Below are 21,363 nucleotides of genomic sequence, written 5' to 3'. Positions count from 1 at the left end.
AGGAATTCAGACAGCTCATTCAGCAACTCAGTCTGCAACAACTCTTCCCACCTCCCAAACTGGATTGCTTTTCCGATGATGAGACCCTGCTCCAATGCATTCTTGAATAGCTTGTGCCACTCTACTTCAAATTTCAGCCAGTTTCATTTTAAAAATTATGGACTTTAAAATGTGAATGTCATTTTATAATTTTTGAAGAATCAAATATCAGCCTTAAAAGTACTCAGATTTATTCTCTGTATCAATATGGACAAACTTTTTATTCTGAAGGGACAAAATTATGAAGAAATGTCACCTGACAAGGCCTCATAATTATACATTGTAAATCCTCCAGCAAATTGAACCGACTCATCTGCAAACTTAATCAAGCTTTATGACTGATATTCCAGATGTAACATGCTGAATCTTTATTCATTTCGTTTTTAATCTACTGTAAATAAATTATCTAAAATATTTCTGATTTGTTTTAAATGCTACAATATAGTATTTTATACCTGCAAGGTAGTAGATGCCACACAGTTTAGTGGCTCTTTCACCATGACTTCAGGTTGTTGTGCACTACACAAGTGGTAAGCTTGCCCATAATATGCAGATTGGACACTTATTGTTGAATGCCGAGGACACCGTAGACTCAAATGATCACCGTCACAGGCATACACAGTATGGTTTCGCAGGAGTTTGGTTAGGTAACCTAAAAAAATATTTAACTGTGTTACATTTAGTGAAGCAATATTCCTTTCTCCTTTAAATTTGAATTATAATGATCAATAACTTTTGGCTTGATTAATAGTTTGGGATGCTAGTAAAGATCTACTTATCTTTAAAACAAATCAATGCCAGAATAAAATTTGCTGTTGCCATTGCTAATCTCTGTTCTCTTCAACTATGTCTTCTTCAAGTCCTAATAAATAGTGTTACTGCGTAGGTCTCAAGAGAAGTTGTCCCTTTTATGATTGTGTACATGACTAGGTCCCCTAACAGTGGGAGAAATGAATTCATTATCTGCCGGGCTACTACAGTGATTGAAAGTGACAAATGTAGAGGAAACTGATAAACACAAATACATCTCATCTGCTGTATTTCCTCTAACTTGCTGGAAACCTGGGGAGATTGTGTCAAAAACAGAAAGGGGGAGAAAATATGATGTTTTAACCAGGAACTCAAGAATGAAAATTCTGATGGAGAAGGCAAACGGCTGAGATGGAGACTGGCTAGTGAAGAGAAAAGACACTTTGCCCACATTTTCCCATACATTCAAATCTTACCACAAAGCAACTACCACCATTATTTGCTCAATTGTCCCCCCCTTTTTTTTCCTTTTTACTGGGAGGTGTTGAAGAGGAGCGAATCCACCATCACCACACTTACAGAAAAAGCAGAGCTAAAAGATGAAGGATAAACAAACTGGCAGAGGTAACTGTTTATGCTCAGTGTAGAGTTGCCTGTATTGGAACGGAACAGAACAGAACAGGTGAAACCAGTTTTGTCTGCTACTCAGAGTGAGCAAGAAATAGGAGGTAGGAGTAGACAGAGCCTTCTTTTCAACTTCAAGGAGGAAATAAGGAAAGTCCCAGAGAAGTGGAGTTCAGAAAAGGAAGCAATGAAACTGGGAGAGGGAAAAAGATTTCAGGGGCTTTGTGGCTGGAAGATTGCTTGCTGTTTTTCAGCAGTTTTTGCAGTGAAGAGAAAAATAAAAATAATTATTTGCTGCTTCATGCTGCTTTTCTTGCAAGTGTGTAGTCTTCTTCTGCAAAGATGTATTTTGTTTATCTGTAATCACAGCCTTTGAGGGACTGCAAGTTGCATCTCCATAGGACACTGAAGAATGTGGGCCTACATCTAAGTTAATTTGGTTTCTTATCTGTTCAGAACAAAATGTTCCTGTGCATAAATCAGCCCAGTATTCTCTTGAGGATATTAACTATGCAGACTTTTGAATGAGTTTCTGAGCATTTTAGCTGCTACTTTGATCTGCACATTCCTGTCCCTGTATCTAAGTTCTTTTTACCATCAATTTCATTATTCAGTGGCTCCATGAATAGTACAATAACATTTACTTTGTAAGACAAAAATGAAAAAATACCAATTATTCAATAGAAATTTTATCCCTTGAAGTGTCATTTAAAATGAAAGTCATATTATTGCCATATGTGCACCATGAAGGATGAAAATAGTTATGGGGATTTTGCTGTTTCCATTTGATAAGGAAACTTAGTGTACTGTTATGTAGACTGCTTCCTTTCAGGCCATACTGTCTCCAGAGACACTAATAATTTACATACACCCATCTCTTCTTTATTTTTCATTTGGATTGATATAAAGATATCAAACGGTAGCTACTTTCCTTGCCTAGAATTAAGACAGCAGAGTTCAGAGAACTCAAAATTATTTAGAGTTTTTAGATTTATTTCATTTTTTGAATCCATTCTGATTACTTTGTTTTGGTGAGATATTAAACATTCTTGCAATACGTGGGGTGGAAAGTAAGATAGGAATATGCTGCTGAAAATATGGGGCCAGAAATTAAAATATCCTACCTAGGGAGGTTGTATAAAGCGAGGAATACTGAAGTCTCCTATTCATAATTATCCAAAATTAAACCTCAGATGTTTCTTTGGTTTCCACCTCAACAGCTTTCGGCTTTTTTCATCTTGAAGTTAAATTTCTAATATGAAGCCAATAAAACCTATAGATGTTTACTTCAAGTTAAGGAGAAACAAAGGATCTTATCCTGGAGTCCTCTTTTAGTTATGGCTTATAGCTATATTTAATCAGGATAAAAACAAGCCCCAACAGAAAATCACTTAAACTGAAATCTTGGATTTACACTGACTGCTGAGGTTCAGTAACTCTTAATACTGGTTGGTCCAGTCAGGTCCTGTTTCCTGGATCCATACCTGCAGGGGCTGTAAGAAATTTTCTGTAGATATTGCCAGAGAATTATCAGCTTCATACACACCCTCTTGCAAGCTTCATCTTTTGGCAAGGAAGACCATCCAACCAAAAAAAGAAAGAAAGAAAGAAAGAAAAAGAAAGAAAAGAAAAGAAAAAGAAAAATGCTTCAAATAGGCTGCAACTTTTGGTCTTTCTCATGTTGCCTTAGATCGTCACCATTATTCTAGTACCATTCTCTGAACAGTTATTTGGCAAAGCCAGTTTCTGCCACTACTCATGGAGCCCATGAATGAACAAGTGAACAACTGCTCTCTTTCCCCAGCTTTTAGCCAGATCAAGAGAGAAAGGACAAGCAGCTCATTCTTCCTTGGGCAGCTTTACTCTTCCTTGGGCACCATGTTAGGTTCAGTGACATTCTCAGTTTTTTGCTACTTGTAAGAAACCCTTTATTCAACAGAAAAAGCACACACAGTTTATCAAGATTCAGTCTATCTTCTGATTTCTCACACAAAATCAGAAAATACAGAACATTTAAACAGGCCTACTGGATACTTTACTACCAGAAAATTTCAAAAATAGAGAACTAGTGGCTCTTGGTATTGGGTTACACCTATAACAATGGATAGCAATGCATTTATATAGCCTCTTTTCTCTCATGAAATCAATGGAAGTAGGGTTGATCATTCCCCAGACGCAACCCCTCCATATTTTGTGCTAATCAATGGCAGTTTTAATGGCTCAACAGAATAGGTCATATGCAGGCTTTTCAAAAGATCTAGGCCATTTGCAACTCTTGACGCTCTTAGCAATAATACACATAGACAAATAAATGACAAATGTTTAAATTTAACTCTGAGTTCAGCTTCAGACCAATGCCAGATAACTCTCTTGCCCTCTATCCTGAGTCCAGCACAAACTTGAATATGGCTGTTTCTGTTTTAACAGTCATATTAACCTTAATTAATGATTTCTTAAAGCAACAGCATCTTTTTTCAGACTTGTGCAAAAGCCTGAAAAAAACCAGGATGCTTTAATGAGAGCAGCGAGATGCTGGGTATCCATGAGCTCAGAAATTATTGAATCCTTATTTAAGCATGCATAGCATTTGAAATAATATATGTATGAATTTTAAAGAATGAACATGAGCAAGTTAGGGTTCAAGATTTTGATTACTACATTAATGATACTTAATACCACTAGAAAATGTTTCTAAATAAAGATGTTGGATACTATAATATTTGTTTTTAACTAAGTATTTTTAGACCAAAACGATCTTTGCCTTCAGAAACGCAGTAAGGGATTAATTAAAGGATTATATTCTGAGCACATTTTTTTTCACAAAGCATGTGCTGAGTGACAAATAAGAAATACGCCTTTTGAAATCCCCTGATAATATCTTGGATATCTTCTACCTCCACAAACGCAATGAATAATAAGTATGAACAGTAGACCTGAATCTATTGTTAGAATGGAGAGCTCTGATTTTAATTGCTTAACCAACAATGATTCCCCTTCATATGGCACATTGAAGGCCACTTTCCAAACATGGGAGAACTGGCCCAATTTCCTGGAGAGTCATGGACAGAATTAAGGGGTGAAATAGGTGCTTTGTGACTCAGGAGGCCACAAAAGGCCCACAGACCCAATCTTTTATGTTTTTCACCTTCATCTAAATTATACTATTGAAGCAAAAATAAAAATTGTGGTAATAATAAAGACTGAATTTTTCTATGTGGGAGTGCTGTTATCTTCAGTTAGTCTTGCTACTCAGAATAAATTCTTGACCTTAGAATTGTTTAATTCTAAGTGGTTATCTGTGGCACCAGGTTTTAAGTAGCAGATCTTGGTATTGAAAGAAAAACAACTAAACCCTTCATAAACCAGGTATCTGGCTACCCCTCCAGCAAACAATCACAACAGTGGCAGAATGTTTTGCTAGGAAAACAAGTATTACCCAGACTTCTATTTCAGGAACTAACATGAGTATCATCAAGCTAAGACAATTAACATAAATGTTAATTATATTGACTGGAACAGTTCAATCTATATTTTGTAATAAGAACTGTTGACTTACCATATATTTTTCATTACAGACCTATTTATTTCAGATCAAAATAGAGTGAAGTACCACACAAATGATTGGCCAGGTTCCTAAAAGTCTCATCCATCAAGTCCTCACAAGAATCTGCCAGATGGAACTGAAAAATTTATAACAACATCAGCAAACAACCATGTCAACAAGAAGGATGAAGTCAGAAACCTATAGAACAACAATTACAGTGCAAGCTATCATATTGGCAAGATTATCTCATTCCACTTAAAACTCCATAAGTGAATATCAAAGGGTACTGCTGAATTTGTTAATGTTTCTTAAGGCCCTAGGAACAATTGAATTGAGTCACACATGGGTCCATCTAATCTGGGTGTAGACATCACAGTACTTGCAATATCTTTAGATGGTCTTGACTACAATCACCATACACAGGGAAAGAAATTTAATGTAATATTTAAATATTGCAAAATTTCTGGGTTCTTTCAATTATGCAATAACACTTGAAAAGATTCCGGGGATCTGATTTAGGGTTCTTCATCAAATCTGAGAAATTGTATCTACCAGTCCTTATGCCTATCAGTATAAAATTTACTTCTCACTTGGATGATCCCAGTCCTGCTACTGGTACAGCATTCATCAATAGGGCTGTCCTCATGATGTACAGAGTATCTTAAGGACAGACTGATGGTTTTCCCAGCTTTGTTTTTCTCCCCTCCCAATAACTGTCACCAGTTGACTGGAGAACATTTCCTATTTACTTTATAGGAAGAAAGGAGGGCAGAGTTTAGTTATCATTTAAAATTCATTCTGACTTTGCATACATTGCATACCACCTCCCCTTCCTTCATGATATAATTCTCCTTCATCTGGCAGCTGGTGCTCAGGATGCCTTTGGACAATTTTAGTTCTACTCTGAACCAATGTTAGTCTTGAAGAAGGCCGAGAAGCCCTTAGTGGTAACCATTCTTAAGGTTTCATGGAGCAATCTTCCCTAGCCTTCTTGTAAAGCAGTGAATCCAAGGTTTTGACTCAAACATGGGCTTTGGATTAAAAGCATAAACTTGCTATGGTCATAAAATAACAATCATAAAATATATTCTGATATGCATCCAACGCAGAGGTGGGTTTCAGCAGGTTCTGACCAGTTACGGAGAACTGGTAGTGGAAATTTTGAGTAGTTCAGAGAACCAGTAATAAAAATTCTGACTGGCGCTGCCCCATCTAGTCTCTGTCTCCCAAGTCACCACTGATCGGGACGAAATGGGGATTTTGCAGTAACATTCCCCTGGATTGGGGTGGGAATGGAGATTTTACAGTATCCTTCCCTGCCACGCCCACCAAGCCATGCCCACAGAACTGGTAGTAAAAAAAATTGAAACCCACCACTGATCCAACCTCATATTCTTTTTTTTTAATAAATGAGATTTATTTCATTTATTAACTAGTACTCATTAACTGCCCACATATAAAATGAACATGTGGGCAGATCTGAGCAGCTTCACTAGCATGCTGCTTATTTTTTGCTAAGCCACAGTTTTTCACAGAATAATCGGAGGTCAAATTTTCTTATTACACTATAGAAATGTGGCGGAATGTAGTCCAAACTCCCAGGAGAGAAGGGATGCATTCCAGAGGAGCAAAAGACAACGAAGTTTGGTTGGGAGGAAGAGGATTAAGACAGCTCCTCCCTAGGAGTTCTCAAAGAATATCTTTGTGCTGCAAGTAAATTGCTTTAATTTGCAATATTTCTCTCTATAGGTGAGGAACAATAGAAGAAACTGCTTAGAAGAAACTCAGTGTGTCTTTCTTGGTTTTTAGAGCATGACAGGACATTAATCAACTCAACAATGCAAGAATACTTGTGTTAATCTAATAATTTTGTACTTATGTTAGTTGCCATCCCCCAAATTGATCTGTCTCTATGTTTGTGAGACTGTGTGTGTTCCAACAGACTCCTCTTTCAGGACAATATTGTATACATTTGATGAAATGATGTCTGATCCAGAAAAAAAATGATTACCATAATCTGTTATTCTTTAATCACTTCCTAGGCTGGGCTAATAGAAATTGAAATCCAACAACATCTGGAGGACAGTTGATTCTCCATTGCTGAAGAGTTTAATTTTTGTCCCTAACAGTTCTTTCAGTATCTGATTTGCCTTTGTGTTTTTTCTCCCATTTCTTAAATGTTCCAGTATTTACTAGTCATGCTGTCTCAAAACCCAGCCAGCCAAGAACAGCTACACAAAGCTAACTCTTATCTTTTCCCTTTTTTTCTGTTTCCACTGCAGATTGTAAACATTACTCAAATTTTTGCAATGTGGGTTGGCAATGCCCATTCTCACAGTGGCAATAGAAGGAAAACATTCATACACAATAGTCTTTCTTTCAATTATTGGCAAGTTGACAATTCTTGGTATTTTATTAACCCTTTGTGATAAGGTGTAGATGCTCACACTGAAAAATTTAGTTATCAGCTGCAATCAGCAAAACAGTCAATTCTCAAACATCTCTTTTAGCATAAAAAATAATGCAAAGAAGTTTTATTTCTTGGTTCAGCCTTTAGCTCAGAAAAAAATAACATCTATGCAAGATACTCTGTATTATTGATATGTGCGTGTGTGTCTGGTCCATAGTAGTTTCTATTAAGAAAGAACAATATTTGCTTGGTTTTCATGTGCAACTAACATCTGTCTTCAACATACAGAAGACAGCATATCTTTCTTGGGACTGGGGATTGCCAAATATAATTTTCACATGTAACATCTCTCTGGGTTACACTTGAAAGCTCTCAAGGTCAAGTGCCACAGAACTTTGTGTACTGCTGAACCAAAGATAACACTGTATTATGCTACTATTGCAACTGAGCCAAGAACAAAAGACTTTGTTCATATTGAGAACATTCAGTTAGATATAGATTTAATCTCACACATGCCTTTCTCTGCTTCTACCTAACCATGGTGGTACAAACGTGCCCATTTCTTTCTTTCCCATCATTTTTTTCTGCACCATTATATTGCCTTGATCTCCTTCCTAGCCCATTAATAAGGCAAACTTAAAGTGTCCTTATCTTGAATCCATAGTGTAATATTTCTCCCCTTATTCCACTACATTTGAAGGATAACCTCATGGCAGTGGTGAGATTCAAATAATTTAACAACCGGTTCTCTGCCCTAATGACCAGCTGGGTGGGCGTGGCCATGGTGGTGTAGTAGCACTCAGGCTCTGAGCCCCTGGGAGCAAAAACGGGCCATGGGGAGGATTTGCCACACACACACCCTGTGCCATTTTGGGCCTAGCAGACCTCCCTGCATTTACCTGGCAGCCAAAACGGGATGTGTGGGATGTGTGGGAATTTCTGAATGGGGCGGGGTGGGGAGGGGCCAGCCAGCAATTTAACAACTGGTTCACCCGAAGTGGTGTAAACCGGTTGAATCCCACCACTGCCTCATGGCCTTTAACATCTCTTAGGCTTGGTCACCCTTTACCTTGAAGGAAACTTTTAAGTGAATGCTCTGACTTGAAACAGAAAAATAGATACAGAGTAGGAATCAGCAATAGGGACTGCAAATTATATGCCAGTAGGAGTAGTTTCATGGGAGGGAGGTCAAACTAGGCAAGATATCAGGGATGGCATCATAATCAAAGTCCTCACCACTTTATATGTGTAGATGTTGTTGATGCACATATAAACAGAACGTTGTGAGTGTCATCTTGCCAGATTTGCTTCCCCGGTTCCCCCACAAATACCATTGGCTATTACAATTTTCTGCTGACTTGGGAATGGGTCTGTAAATCAGTAGTGAGGAAAGGTCCTTAGAGTAAATAGACTGAAAACAATTAAGTTATGTCATATTGATTTCAAGGAGTCTTCTTTAAGTAAGACCAAGTTTGGATTTAGCCTACAGGGCAATCAGTGATTGCCAGGGCATCAGAAACTTTGATGTAGGGAAATCAATTATACTAATTAGACAATATGTTTTTTTTTTTTAAAAAAGCATAGTTTTCCGTACTGCACCATATACAATTCAATATGGAAAATACCTCACTGAAATCATATGGTCATCATTAGTCACTATAGGCTACAAATAAGAAAACTCTGATTCTCCTATAGTTGTTGAATTCTAGCTCTTAAGAGGTCCAACTACCACGACCAGGTAAGGGGTCCCCAACCACTGTGACACAGACTGGTACTAGTCCGTGTCCTGTTAGGAACTGGCTCACACAGCTGAAGGTGAGCAGTGGGCAAGCGAGCGAAACTGAAACCGTTCCCCACTCCCCCCAGCCCGTGGAAAAACTGTCTTTCACAAAACTGATCCTTGGTACCAAAAAGGTTGGGGACTGTTACTCTAGGACACTGGGAGTTGTAATCTAATATTTGTGCCAATCCAACCATTAAATGACTAATTATGACTTCCATCAACTGCCTACTGTTTACTGTATAAAGAGTTCTGAAATATTTGAAAGAACAGGTTATTCTGAAATCGCCTACCACTTCATAAACAACATTGACAAAATTGTTACACAATTTGAAACCAGTGAGGTTTCAAAGTTGTTTTGCATTTGGATGTGATTTATTAAACTGGACTAAAATAAGGAACCTTTTTCTGAAATATTTTTGACTGATACATGATTATGTAGAAACCAGTCTTGCTAATTTCAATTATTGAGATAATATATAGAATTATGGCTTAGTATTTCTTTGTCATTTTACAAATTTATTCTAAATCTCTTTTTAAAAAAATAATGTAAAGATATGTCAAGTTATTGATTGCAAACAATCTGGAAATGAAATTGAAGAATTAAGTCTTTTAAACAATTCAATATTTGCCAATCATTCTGCCCATGGAGTATATTATCATAATGGCAACAAATAATGAGGATGTATGGAATACATATGGAATTTTGTTTCCTTGGAATTCCAAATAATGAAAAGCACTGTTTCTTCTACATTCAATGTTTATATCATGTCACCCTTTTTTTGGTCTTGAATCCAACTTTTCTGCTGCTGAAAATAACCAGATTGTCAGGTCCTTAAATTTTCAAGAAAAATAAACAATACAAATACATGTGTAATTGTCAACTGGTTACAGGAAAATCAGGAGGAGTAAGGATAAAGTTTCTAGAACATTTCTGATATATCAGGTAAAAAGCCTGAAATATACATACCAATAAAACATTTCTCCCTATGTAGATCCTTTTACATAATCTCTCTGTAGGGAAAAAGAGTATGCAAAACAAAATGAACATACCTATGTATCACAAGTACAAGTAGTCCTCGAGTTATGAATGTAATGAAGTCTGCCAATTACTTTCATAACCCGAGGATTTGTAGGAGTAACTTGCGTAACTTGACCGCGAACACTCCCTGCTTTCACCCACGCATTTGTTAAACGAATGTGCAGGTCGTTAACTGCACATGAGGTATCTCAGGATAGGGAAGGCCGTGGGGGGTCTAGTGATGGAACAATCCACCTGCTTAAGACCACCCAAGGCCTCCCCGACCCACTGAAATATCTCATGCTCCCCACAATTGCTTCCCCCCCCCTGCCATGCCAGTCACTTACCTTGTGAAAATCTAGCAAGCTATCTCCTCTTCAGCCTCTCTGCTGCATGAGATCATGACACTCAGAAGTTTCCAGATTTGGCCCACAAAGAGTTTGGAAGTGATAGGACACATTTAGGCAGCAAAATCCACTGCCTTAAGGGGTCCCATCGGCTTGCAAGCACTTCGACAAGCAATTGTAAAAAGCCTTTTCCAGGATGAACGGAGCTTGTGAGGGACACGCTGCCCCCTCCCAAGCTCCACTGTTGCCACCAAAGGCTTTTTGCAAAGGGTCGCCGAAGCCTAAGGGATGCAATCTCCCTGCAGCTTTCAGCAACCCTTTGTAAAAAGCCTTTGCCGGTACGGACAGAGCTTTGGTGGGATGCACATGCCACTCTGGGGCTCCATTTTTGGTGGCAAGGTGCTTAAGGAGGCCTTTGCCACTGAAAATGGAGCCCCAGAGGGGCACGCAGATCCCTCCAAAGCTCTGTCCATACTGGCAAGGCTTTTTGCATCCCTGTAGGCTTTGGCAGCCCTTTACAAAAAGCTTTGCTGTTACAAACAGAACTTCGAAGGGATGTGCCCGCCCCTCCCAAGCTCTGCTCGTGCTGGCAAAGGCTTTTTGCAAAGGGCTTGCCACAATCTCCCTGCAGGCTTCAGCAAGGAAATGGCAAACGGAGGGAAGGCCTGAAGGACCAAAGCCTTCCCTCCATTTGCAAAGTCTTTTACCGCAGATTTCATCTAGGCCTCAATTCACAGAGAACAGAGGCCTAAAGTAGTGTGCGATCACACAAAATCAGTAGCATTTCTGGACTGATTCATAAGTACTTGGGGGGCTAGGTCGTAACTTTGAATAATCGCTAAGTAAACTGTCGTAACTCAGGGATTACCTGTACACAAATATGACAGATGCTTTATATAATTATATAATAATAATTACGATCATATGAGCATTTGATATACCATATTCTTCTTGAAAATAAAGTCTACAGTTTTAAATGGACTTCAGATATATGACAATAAAATCACAAATTAGTGCTTCTAAATTTCACTGCACATTGAAAATAAAGTCAATTATAACCTTCAGAACCTACTTCAAAATACTTAATGTGCCCAATTAAGTCAGCAATATTGATTTCAATAAAATCTACTTTCCAGTTAAAATGCTACGGATTGCAGCTTTGGAAAATAAAAAATCTGATACCATCATTGTATCAACTCTTAAATTGAGAAGCATAAAATTTGACAGTTAATATCCATTACAATTGAAAACATATTGTGTTGTTTTATAAATCTTCAACAATGATGATGCAACGAAATCTATTTCTAGATCTCTGGAAAAATGGGATGTCTTCTGTCTTTAATAAACAAACAACTTTTGGTTCAGGACAAAAGCTGAATATAATGCATATGAAAATGGAAATGAAAGTAAATATATTTTTTTGACAGGAAGTAAGGAAATTACTGCAGTACTTGACTAGTGCGCTGATTATTGGCACGTGTGGATAGGACAAAAACTCCAACCCTGAGTCTCTTTAATATAAAAACCACATTTTCAAAATAATCAGAGACCCTGGAAAGTATACCACTGAATAATCTTAATATCAAAGCTCAAGACTCATGTGGACGAGAAAGGGCTTAAGCAGGAATATTTTTTTTAACGCTAAATGCCTCATTAATCAACTCATTATTGGATGCAGAAATTTGTGGTATTTTGGATCTCATATTGCCTTTTCTTTTCTTTTTCTTTTTTTCTGTTTGGCAAAGGTACATTGTAACACTTCAGCATTTGCTGCCAAATAAAATATAAAGTTTTACTTTATTGGAAAAAAGTTTATAAGGAACACAGAGTGAGTTATTAATCAAATGTAACTCACTGATTTCCCTATAATAAAGTTTTTGTTTATACAAGGCAGAAGAGTGATCTGTCTCTTTAAAAGGATTTGTTGTCACAAACTCAGCCAAGTTTAAAGAAATCTATTCTGTAGCTACTAACAAGGAAGAGAAAATTGGACCCAGATCAACAACTTTAGATGCCTGGTATTTAGAATATTGTGATAATGTGTAGTTCTTTAAGACTTATACCACCATATATCCAACCATAGTTAGAAGGCAAATGCTGGCCTTTTTTGGTAAGTCTTTCCTACTGCTGAGTTGAAATATTATTCACCCAAATTTGAATGAGCAGGAAACTACAACTCTGAAATTTCCTGTCCCCATTGGCGATCCTTATTTTGCCTTTGTTTCAAGTGATTATGGTCACTAATCCTTGTAGATAATGATACATTGACATGATTTTATACATGTCAACAAATAGCTACAAATTAAAACCTGGATCATATTTTATTCTTATTAAAATAATACATTTTTAAGCAAATCAAAGAAAAACTAAACAAACTACTCAAACTATTTAAACTGTATGATGAAAAATAGACTCACTGATGTAAACAATACTACCTGATGTCATCTGAGATCATAGCAGGAACTAATCTCTCAATTGCTTCCTCTGTGGCTGCTCTCAGTCAGTGTTAATAGTAGGTGAGAGATCCAGCCCTTGCCCACTCTTTTGCAGGGTCCCCCAGGGCTCGGTACTCTCTTTGCTTCTATTCAACATCGACATGAAGCCGTGGAGTGAGATCATCCGTCACCATGGACTGAGATATCATCAATATGCTGATGATACTCAGCTATATGTCTCAGCCCCTGGTGAGTTAAACGATGCCATGACCTCCCTCTCGTAGTGCCTGGAGACTGTTAGGAGCTGGATGGGGAGCAATGGGCTGAAACTGAACCCTGGAAAAACTGAGTGGCTTTGGGTTTGGGATTCTTTGGCCCATGGAGAATTGCCCCCTTTGGTCTTCAATGGGGTGGCACTGCCCCAAACAGATCTTGTGCATAATTTGGGGGTTCTCCTGGACTCACGACTCCTGCTCAAAGAGCAGGTGGCACTCATGGACAGGAGGGTCTTTCTAACTGCGGGTTGTGTGACAGTTATGCCCTTTCCTGGACCAACAATCCCTTCTCATGGTCACTCATGCTCTAGTCACCTCCTGTCTTGACTATTACAATGCATCCTACATGGGGCTGCCCCTGAAGAGCATCCAGAAGCTTCAGTTGGTGCAAAATGCAGTAGCCCCCATGGTTTTATGCAGATCTTGATGTGCACATGTTTCACCTCTCCTGAGGTAACTGCATTGGTTGCCAATTTGTTTCCAGGTTCAATTCAAGGTGCTGGTTGTCATCTTTAAAGCCCTTCATGGCTTGGGACCAGGTTATCTGAGGGACTGTCTCTTGCTGGTCACATCTAATCAATCTGCTAGGGTGGGGAGGCAAGGAATGTTGTGGTGCCCATCCCCTTGGGAGATACATCTGGTGGGACCCAGAAGAAGGGCCTTCTCTGTGGTAGCTCCCTCTCTCTAGAACATTATTCCCCCGACATTAGATTGGCACCCACTCTACCCTTTTGGAAGACGCTGAAGACGTGGTTCTGTCAGCGGGCCTGGAAATCCAGAGTGGGATGGAGCCCATTAATAGCAATAGCACTTAGAGTTATATACTACTTCATAGTGCTTTACAGTCCTCTCTAAGCAGTTTACAGAGTCAGCATATTGCCCCCAACAATTTAGGTCATCATTTTACCGACCTTGAAAGGATGGAAGGCTGAGTCATCCTTGAGTCTGGTGAGATTCGATCTGCCAAACTGCTGGCAGCCAGTGATCAGTGTTGTTGCCAGGGAGGGTATTATTATTTTACTATTTTATTATTTTATTATTTTTCTTTTTATTCTTTTTATTTCTTTTATATGGTTTTTTTATCCATGTAAACCGCCTTGAATTGCCATGTGCGAATAGGTGGCAATATAAATTTTCTAAAATAAAATAAAATAAAATAATTAATAATTAATGGCCCAGATTGTTGGGGGCAATATGCTGACTTTGTAAACCACTTAGAGAGGACTGTAATGCATTATGAAACGGTATATAAATCTAAGTGCTGTTGCTATGGCTACTTGCAATTGCTAGATATTCTCACTGAAACAGAGATCTCAAAACATCTGGCACAGAGAAAAAACATGAAAAAATAATTACAGATAATGCATCAGTTCTACTCACTCTAGCTTACATAGGAGACTTTATTTATTTATTTAATAGCTGCTATCTCACCTACAGTGGCTCTGGGTGGTGTACAACAATAGATTAAAAAATGAAGATATAAAACAAGCAAATATAAATATAAAAAGCCATCATAATAAGTATCCTAAAAACAAAAATACAAACCACAGTTGAAGGAAGAATATAAAAGTTCATTGAAAGTTTGGACTGAACTGGTTTCTGCTAACTTTAGCTGTTTTTCCAATGGTTGTCTGAAGCTTAATATCTATACATGCTATGTGCAACATCAATATGATTCAAGTTGTGCATGACTTTATGAGCACCCCAATAAAACTATAATTCTTTTTCTGGGAGCTCTGGAAATCAGTAGACAGGCATTCTCTGACTATTTATCGTGGGAAATAATGTTAGCTATTATTTTGCTTGCAGCACGTCTGAATAGAATGATAACCTACATGATCATGAATGTCTTTTATCCATGATAGTTCTCAACCTGTTGTATTGTGACTTGCAAGTGATTCTTGACTTGCAAAGGATGCTGTGGAGCATTGGTCAATGTTATTTATTTCTTGAGCTATTGATACATTATTAATCAAATTACTCCTTGAGCATAAAATCATGATTATGTTATATTGATGTTAGCCCCATTATGTGGCTACTAAGAATATTGGAACTTTAGGACAAGCCTTTTGAAAAGTTACTTCCAACTAGAAACTGTGCCATGCAACCAGATTCATAGTTGCAGTTTAGATATTTCAAACCTACATCCCATTAGGAACCTGTGAAACTAAGGTAACCTGGCATTGTTTCTGAATAGTTATTTCTGAAACATCTAAATGAAGTGCCAGAGAAATAATCTTGCAGTGTTTGCCAACACAGAAATTAAATTTTATGATCACATGCTGCAATAATGGTCACTCTTCTCTTCCTTTGAATCATATGTATGGAAAATCAAATTTAGGTAGTCCTAAATTCTGTGTAGTGTCAAAGTAAGGACTGTCATTTAGTGTCATGTTATAAACAGGTGTTTGGCTAGAAAATACTAGCTATATACTAATGTAGAAAAGCATTCAATAATTTGCAAGTGTTCAAAATCTGTTTATACTTAAAAGTACCCCTGAAAAAAAGTTAGCTGCTCAAAAAACAGCATTGAAAGAAAGGATAAGGAATGTCAGTATTCCTTCAGAAAAAAAAAGCCAGAATACGTTGGCTAAAACTTTCTTTAAGGCATAGTATAATACTAGATCTGGATCAAAACTATGTGCTGTGCCAGCCACCCTGCTGGCTGTGAAATCTACTAGCAGATTTTTGGATAAGAACATCAGAAATGGAAAATATCCCTGTATGACTGTGTTTTTTCAAACCTGGCAACTTTAAGATGTGTGGACTTCAACTCCCAGAATTCTCCAGCCAGCATGCTGGAGAAACTTTGCAATCAATGCCTCTCCCCCTCCCCAAACTGTAGTGAAGTGTAAACAAAAGACACTCTGCCAAAGTTTAATAGCAAATATCAAAATAGCCCAATAAAGCACCAACAGATCTTTACCAGGCTATGCTTTGAATCATCATCACATACTATTTGTACAATATTCAGACATTAGTTAATGATGACAATCACTCAGTCAAACAAACTCATCCAGATCAAATCAACTGGAAGTCTAGAGCACAGAAAATCCAGATACTTCAGAAAATATTAGGAATCAGATGCTCACTATCTTGCAGGAACTGTACAAATGTTTGTGTCTTATTTAGCATCCATAGCATCCAGTTGCAAGAAACAGTCCCCTCCATAAACCAGATCATCTAATATTAGCATTTAAACCAGTGGTGGGTTCCTCCTGGTTCCGCCTGGTTCCGCCGAGCTGGTAGCAGTGACGATATGACGTCACCAAACCGATTCTGTTCCCCCGCCCCCCCGCCCCCCTGCGTTATTCTTATCTTTTATTTGGCCCCACCCCCAATCTATTGCTGCCTTCTGAGTCCCAGCTGATCGGCTAGAAGGAAAAATCTGTTTAAACTCTTGCCGCGGGGCTTCAAAGGGCCACCCTACAGCTGATCAGTGTTAAAAAGCAGTGTGGTGGTAGACCGGTGCCTCCAAAAACAAATGAGTAGACCGGTGCCTGCAAAAATAAATGGGTAGACCAGTGCCTCCAAAAATAAATGAGTAGATCGGTGCCTCCAAAAACAAATGAGTAGACCGGTACAGCTCTGCAAGCAGTTAAAAGCCTGGTAGACCAGTACCTCTGCTAAATCCTAAAGAATTGTCACATGACCATCAAGCCACACCTACAAAATAAGCCACACCCACAGAACCGGTAGTAAAAATTGTTAGAACCCACCCCTGATTTAAACTGATGTAGACTGAAAGCTCATGAATAAACTGAAAACTTTATGCAGACAGTCCTTGATTTACAGCTGGTTGATTAGCAACTTTCAAAGTTACAACCTACCTGAAAAAGGGATTTACCACCCAGATTGGAAATCATGAGGTTTTGGCGCTCAGCAACATAGCTGCAGAGGTGGTATTCAGCAGGTTATGACCAGTTCTGGAGAACCAGTAGCGGAAATTTTGAGTAGTTTGGAGAACCAGTAAATACCACCTCTGACTGGCCCTGCCCCCATCTATTCTCTGCCTCCTGAGTCCCAGCTGATCAGGAGGAAATGGGGATTTTACAGTATCCTTCCCCTGCCATGCCCACCAAGTCACACCCACCAAGCCATGCCATGCCCACCAAGCCACACCTACAGAACTGGTAGTAAAAATTTTTGAATCCCACCACTGCATAGCTGGACATATAGTCATTTGCAGCATCCCATGGTCATGTGATCACACTGGTTTTGCTGAAAACTGGTACTTCCGTGTTTTGGCAGAACCATACCATAGCAAACAATGGATTCACATAATGACTATGGCATTCGCTTAGCGGCTGCCATAAGAAACTTTTTAAAATTGGGTTCATTACCATCTTGTTTTATATCCATAACAATTTATGACCATAATCGGCAGGCTCCATTACTGCCATAACTCAAGGACTATTTGTATGTAAGATCTGAGTTTATTTCATTGGATTCAATACATATATAGCCCTTGTAGCTGTTCACATATTACCATTATCCTGCAAGAGACTGAAGAACTAGATTGCAAATAATTATACATTAAAATAAATATATTTAAAAGTTAAAAATTCAGCTTAAAAATACATATAATGAACTAATTAGGATTTGGTTTCATCCCTCCCTCCCCACTAACCAATTGATAATTTCAGAACAGCTAAGCTCTACATCAAGGGTGTCAAACTCGATTTCATTGAGGGCCGCATCAGAGTTGTGTTTGACCTTGGGGGGGGGGGCAGGGGGGGCGTGGCTGGGGGGGCATGACCAGCTAGATGTCACTCATGTTGGAGCATCTGTGGTGGCCTGAGCACTCTGCCAGTGAAAACAGGCCCCTGAGCTCCGTTTTCGGCTGCAATGTCTTCCTGCAACCCTCTGTCAGCTAAAATGGAGCTTGGGAGGGCCACCTGCAGTCCTCCCGAGCTCCATTTTCACTGGCAGAGGCACCCCAGGCTGGTCCTTTGCTGTTTCCAGGGCAGCCCTGCAGGTCAGGTCTAAGCACCCTGCGGGCCGGATCAGGCCCCCGGGCCTTGAGTTTGACACCCCTGCTCTACATGAATTCAAGATAAACTTTTAAGATGCACTATATCTCATGTTGGGTTGCAGTCTCATGGTCAAGAAACAGCTTCCTGCTCTGTTCCTTAAGTCCCTTCACACATACTAAAATGGATGTATGTCTTTTGTTTCTGTGAAGTTCAATGTTCTACTCTTGTATCTTGCAGGGAATAAGAAACGTGTTATTAACTAATAACATGCAAGCAATTCTTCCTTAGGTTTTTTTTAAACCATTATTTCACACATAATAAAAAAAGTAACAATTGCAGGAGGTTTAGCTAAATTAACCCACTAATCTTTTTACAGTTCCTTTCATGCTTTATTAGTTGTGCTTGTGCAATACGGGAATTTCTAGTAAACGTTCTGTGCCCTTTTAATCCTAAACTATATGACTTTTCCGGTTCCGAAAACAATGGCTATTGAATGATTAAACGTGCAGCACTTTTTCCATTCAGTTGTACTATCCCTTATATCACTTGCATGTGTGGGTGAGGAAATATGTGAATTCTTGTTGACTCATGTTTGTTTTATGTTGTCATAGCACGTAGATTTACTTTTTTGTATACTTAATGTGCTCAAGTTTTCTTCAGAATCCCTGAGCATCTATCAACATGTCTCAGCAATGATAGCTTCCTAATTATTTTCTGAATGTGTTTTGGGGTTTTGACTTATTCTGTCAATATATATTTTGGACAGATTTGCAGACTGACTACTTTAGTGTAGCTATTTATCAAACATTTTCTTACCAATCTGTAGCACTCAATTAAATATCACTCAAACATAATATTTAGTAATCATCTTGGTATAATAACTATATCATACATTTCAAATATTTATGCTAAACCATTTGCTATCTTAATGGTTAAACTTTTATAGGCAATCAGCTGCCCTTCGGATTTTTGAATTGCAACTCTCAGAATCTCTGAACATTGATAGTGTTCCCTGAAACTTATAATTGTTCTTTTAAAATGGCTTTTTTGATTTTAAATTAATGTATAACTATAACCTTTTCTATTTTTTTAAATTAACTCTCTAAGGTTACTTAGAATTCTTACCACCTATGAACGGATATTGAAATAATTTTCTTTGGAAAATATTACAGAGTTGTGGTTTTACACTTTTAGAAAGCCTTTTAGCTATCCTGATTGTGATGTAAATTATTATGTGCAAATTATTTTTTCCCTAGAATACTTAAAAATGAATATTATCTTTTCTAAACATGCCTTCTGGATTGAGCTTTCCTTCCTCTCCGCCCATATCCCCAGCATGAGTAAACCTCACAAGCATTATGCACCTAACAATGTCCGCATTATACATATGCATTATACATATACATTATATATATACATATTTCTGCACCAAATTCCCTTCTTTCAAAGCATTCAGGACCTGTACAGTATGCCCTGACTGAACAGAGCTGATAATAATTATTCAACTGTCTCTAGTGGAAGGTCTAGATAAAATCAGAATGGATAAGGGCTCAGATATTAAAATTAACTAGAAAGCAATATCAAAGGGGCATTCATGACATATCAGTTTTGTAATATAGTGGGTTCAACCTTAGATCTTGCCACATGCTTTATTGACGAAGATCACTGATGCTTCCACTTTTAAAATGAGTTTGGTTTTCATTCATCTAAAAGCCTTTAGTACAGTGTTTCTCAACCTTGGAAGCTTGAAGAGGGTGGACTTCAACTCAACCCCAGCGCTGGCTGGGGGATTCTGGGAGTTGAAGTCCACCCAACTTCAAGCTACCAAGGTTGAGAAACATCGCTTTAGTAGATAGGAAGGTACTGTCAATATCCTAAGAGAAACAATTCCTTGGTGGCGCAGCCGACTAAAGTGCTGTTAAATAGCACCAGCTGCCTGCAATTACTGCAAGTTCAAATCTCACCAGGCTCAAGGTTGACTCAGCCTTCCATCCTTTCGAGATAGGTAAAATGAGGACCCAGATAGTGGCGGCAATAAGCTGACTTTGTATAAAAAAGAACACCGCTTAGGGGGCCCCAAAAGCCCTACTAAGCAGGTATATACAAAAGTATGAAGGCTATTGCTTAATGCATTGTAAGCCGTCCTGAGTCTCTGGCATATAAATCGAACCAATAAATAAATAAATTCCTTAGCTAAAAAGTATAACAAAATCCAGGAAAGAGAACCAGATACGCGGCTAATAAAATGAGTATATATCTTTGAAGTTTGAGTCATCACACTAATATTGAAGTTGTTATTTAATTTTGTCACACCCGGCAGGTTTCCAGCCCTGATGCTCTCTGCTAGAGATGTTGGTTGGATCGTAACTACCATCACTCCCAACTAGAAGGCTGTCTAGTAGTGATCAGCAAGTACTCGTCGAAGGAGGCTGCTGTCGACCATTTAAAAGTTCCAGGGTGGGTAGAAACTTGACAGGTCAAGCTTTCTTTCCTGATCTCATCCTCCTTGGACTTCAGAGACTGAGAAAGTCGACTGCTTAATCCCCCAAAGCGCTCAAACATCCCCTTCTAAACCAACCGGGTTCCTGGACATCCCTCCCCTGGGCGCCCATCGGTTCCCTGCCGCCTTGCCTTGCGGGGGCTGACAGAGAAAGTGGGGGGGGGGACGGCGGCGGCCAAGGGTCGCGTCCCTTTACCTGAGAAGTCCGCCAGCGCGGCACTCTCTTTGGTCCAAAGCAGGAGCAGGCAGAAGAGGCGAGGGAGCAGCTGGCGCCGGCTCGCGCTCTGCCCAGCCCCCAGTTCACTCATGGTGCGGCGCCGATCCAGGCAGCCCAATCGGGTCACATGACGGCTCCAGCCAAGAAGAGTCCCTGTCCTTCCCAGGACCGGAGCGGCTGAGGGAGACCAACTCCGCGAGGGAGAGGGAGGCGAAGGAAAGGGGCGGGAAACGGCGGGCCACATCAACGCGGCGCGGAGGCTTCGCTCGGCTTCCACGCACTTTCCCCGAAGAGGAAATCCCGGCCAGATGCAGCCCGCGGCGCGGTTGGAAAAGCCAAGGGCGCGGCGCGGCTGTTTGCGTGTTGGCGGAGAAGCCAGGAAACACTTTCCAAAGCCGGCAGGACGGCGTGCGCGCAGAGCTGAGGAGCCGGCGCAGCCTTGAAC

General features: G+C 39.2%; 1 protein-coding gene across 1 annotated transcript in view; it reads right to left on the bottom strand.

The window, feature by feature from the left end:
* Positions 1–21,363, bottom strand: part of EVA1C (eva-1 homolog C) — a 41,323-nt gene extending 19,960 nt beyond the window's left edge. The window contains exons 1-2 of the mRNA XM_034432914.3: positions 20,898–21,363; positions 495–691 (exon numbers count right to left, since the gene is read on the bottom strand). Of these exons, the coding sequence (XP_034288805.2) occupies positions 495–691; positions 20,898–21,162 (462 nt within the window). The 5' untranslated portion in view covers positions 21,163–21,363. The remainder of the gene's footprint in view (positions 1–494; positions 692–20,897) is intronic.

This window comes from Pantherophis guttatus, chromosome 5, assembly GCF_059756535.1.
Source record: "Pantherophis guttatus breed Tessera chromosome 5, ASM5975653v1, whole genome shotgun sequence".
NCBI lineage: Eukaryota > Metazoa > Chordata > Lepidosauria > Squamata > Colubridae > Pantherophis > Pantherophis guttatus.
Note: the sequence above shows the minus strand (reverse complement) of the source record. Positions and strands in the feature narration are given on the sequence as shown.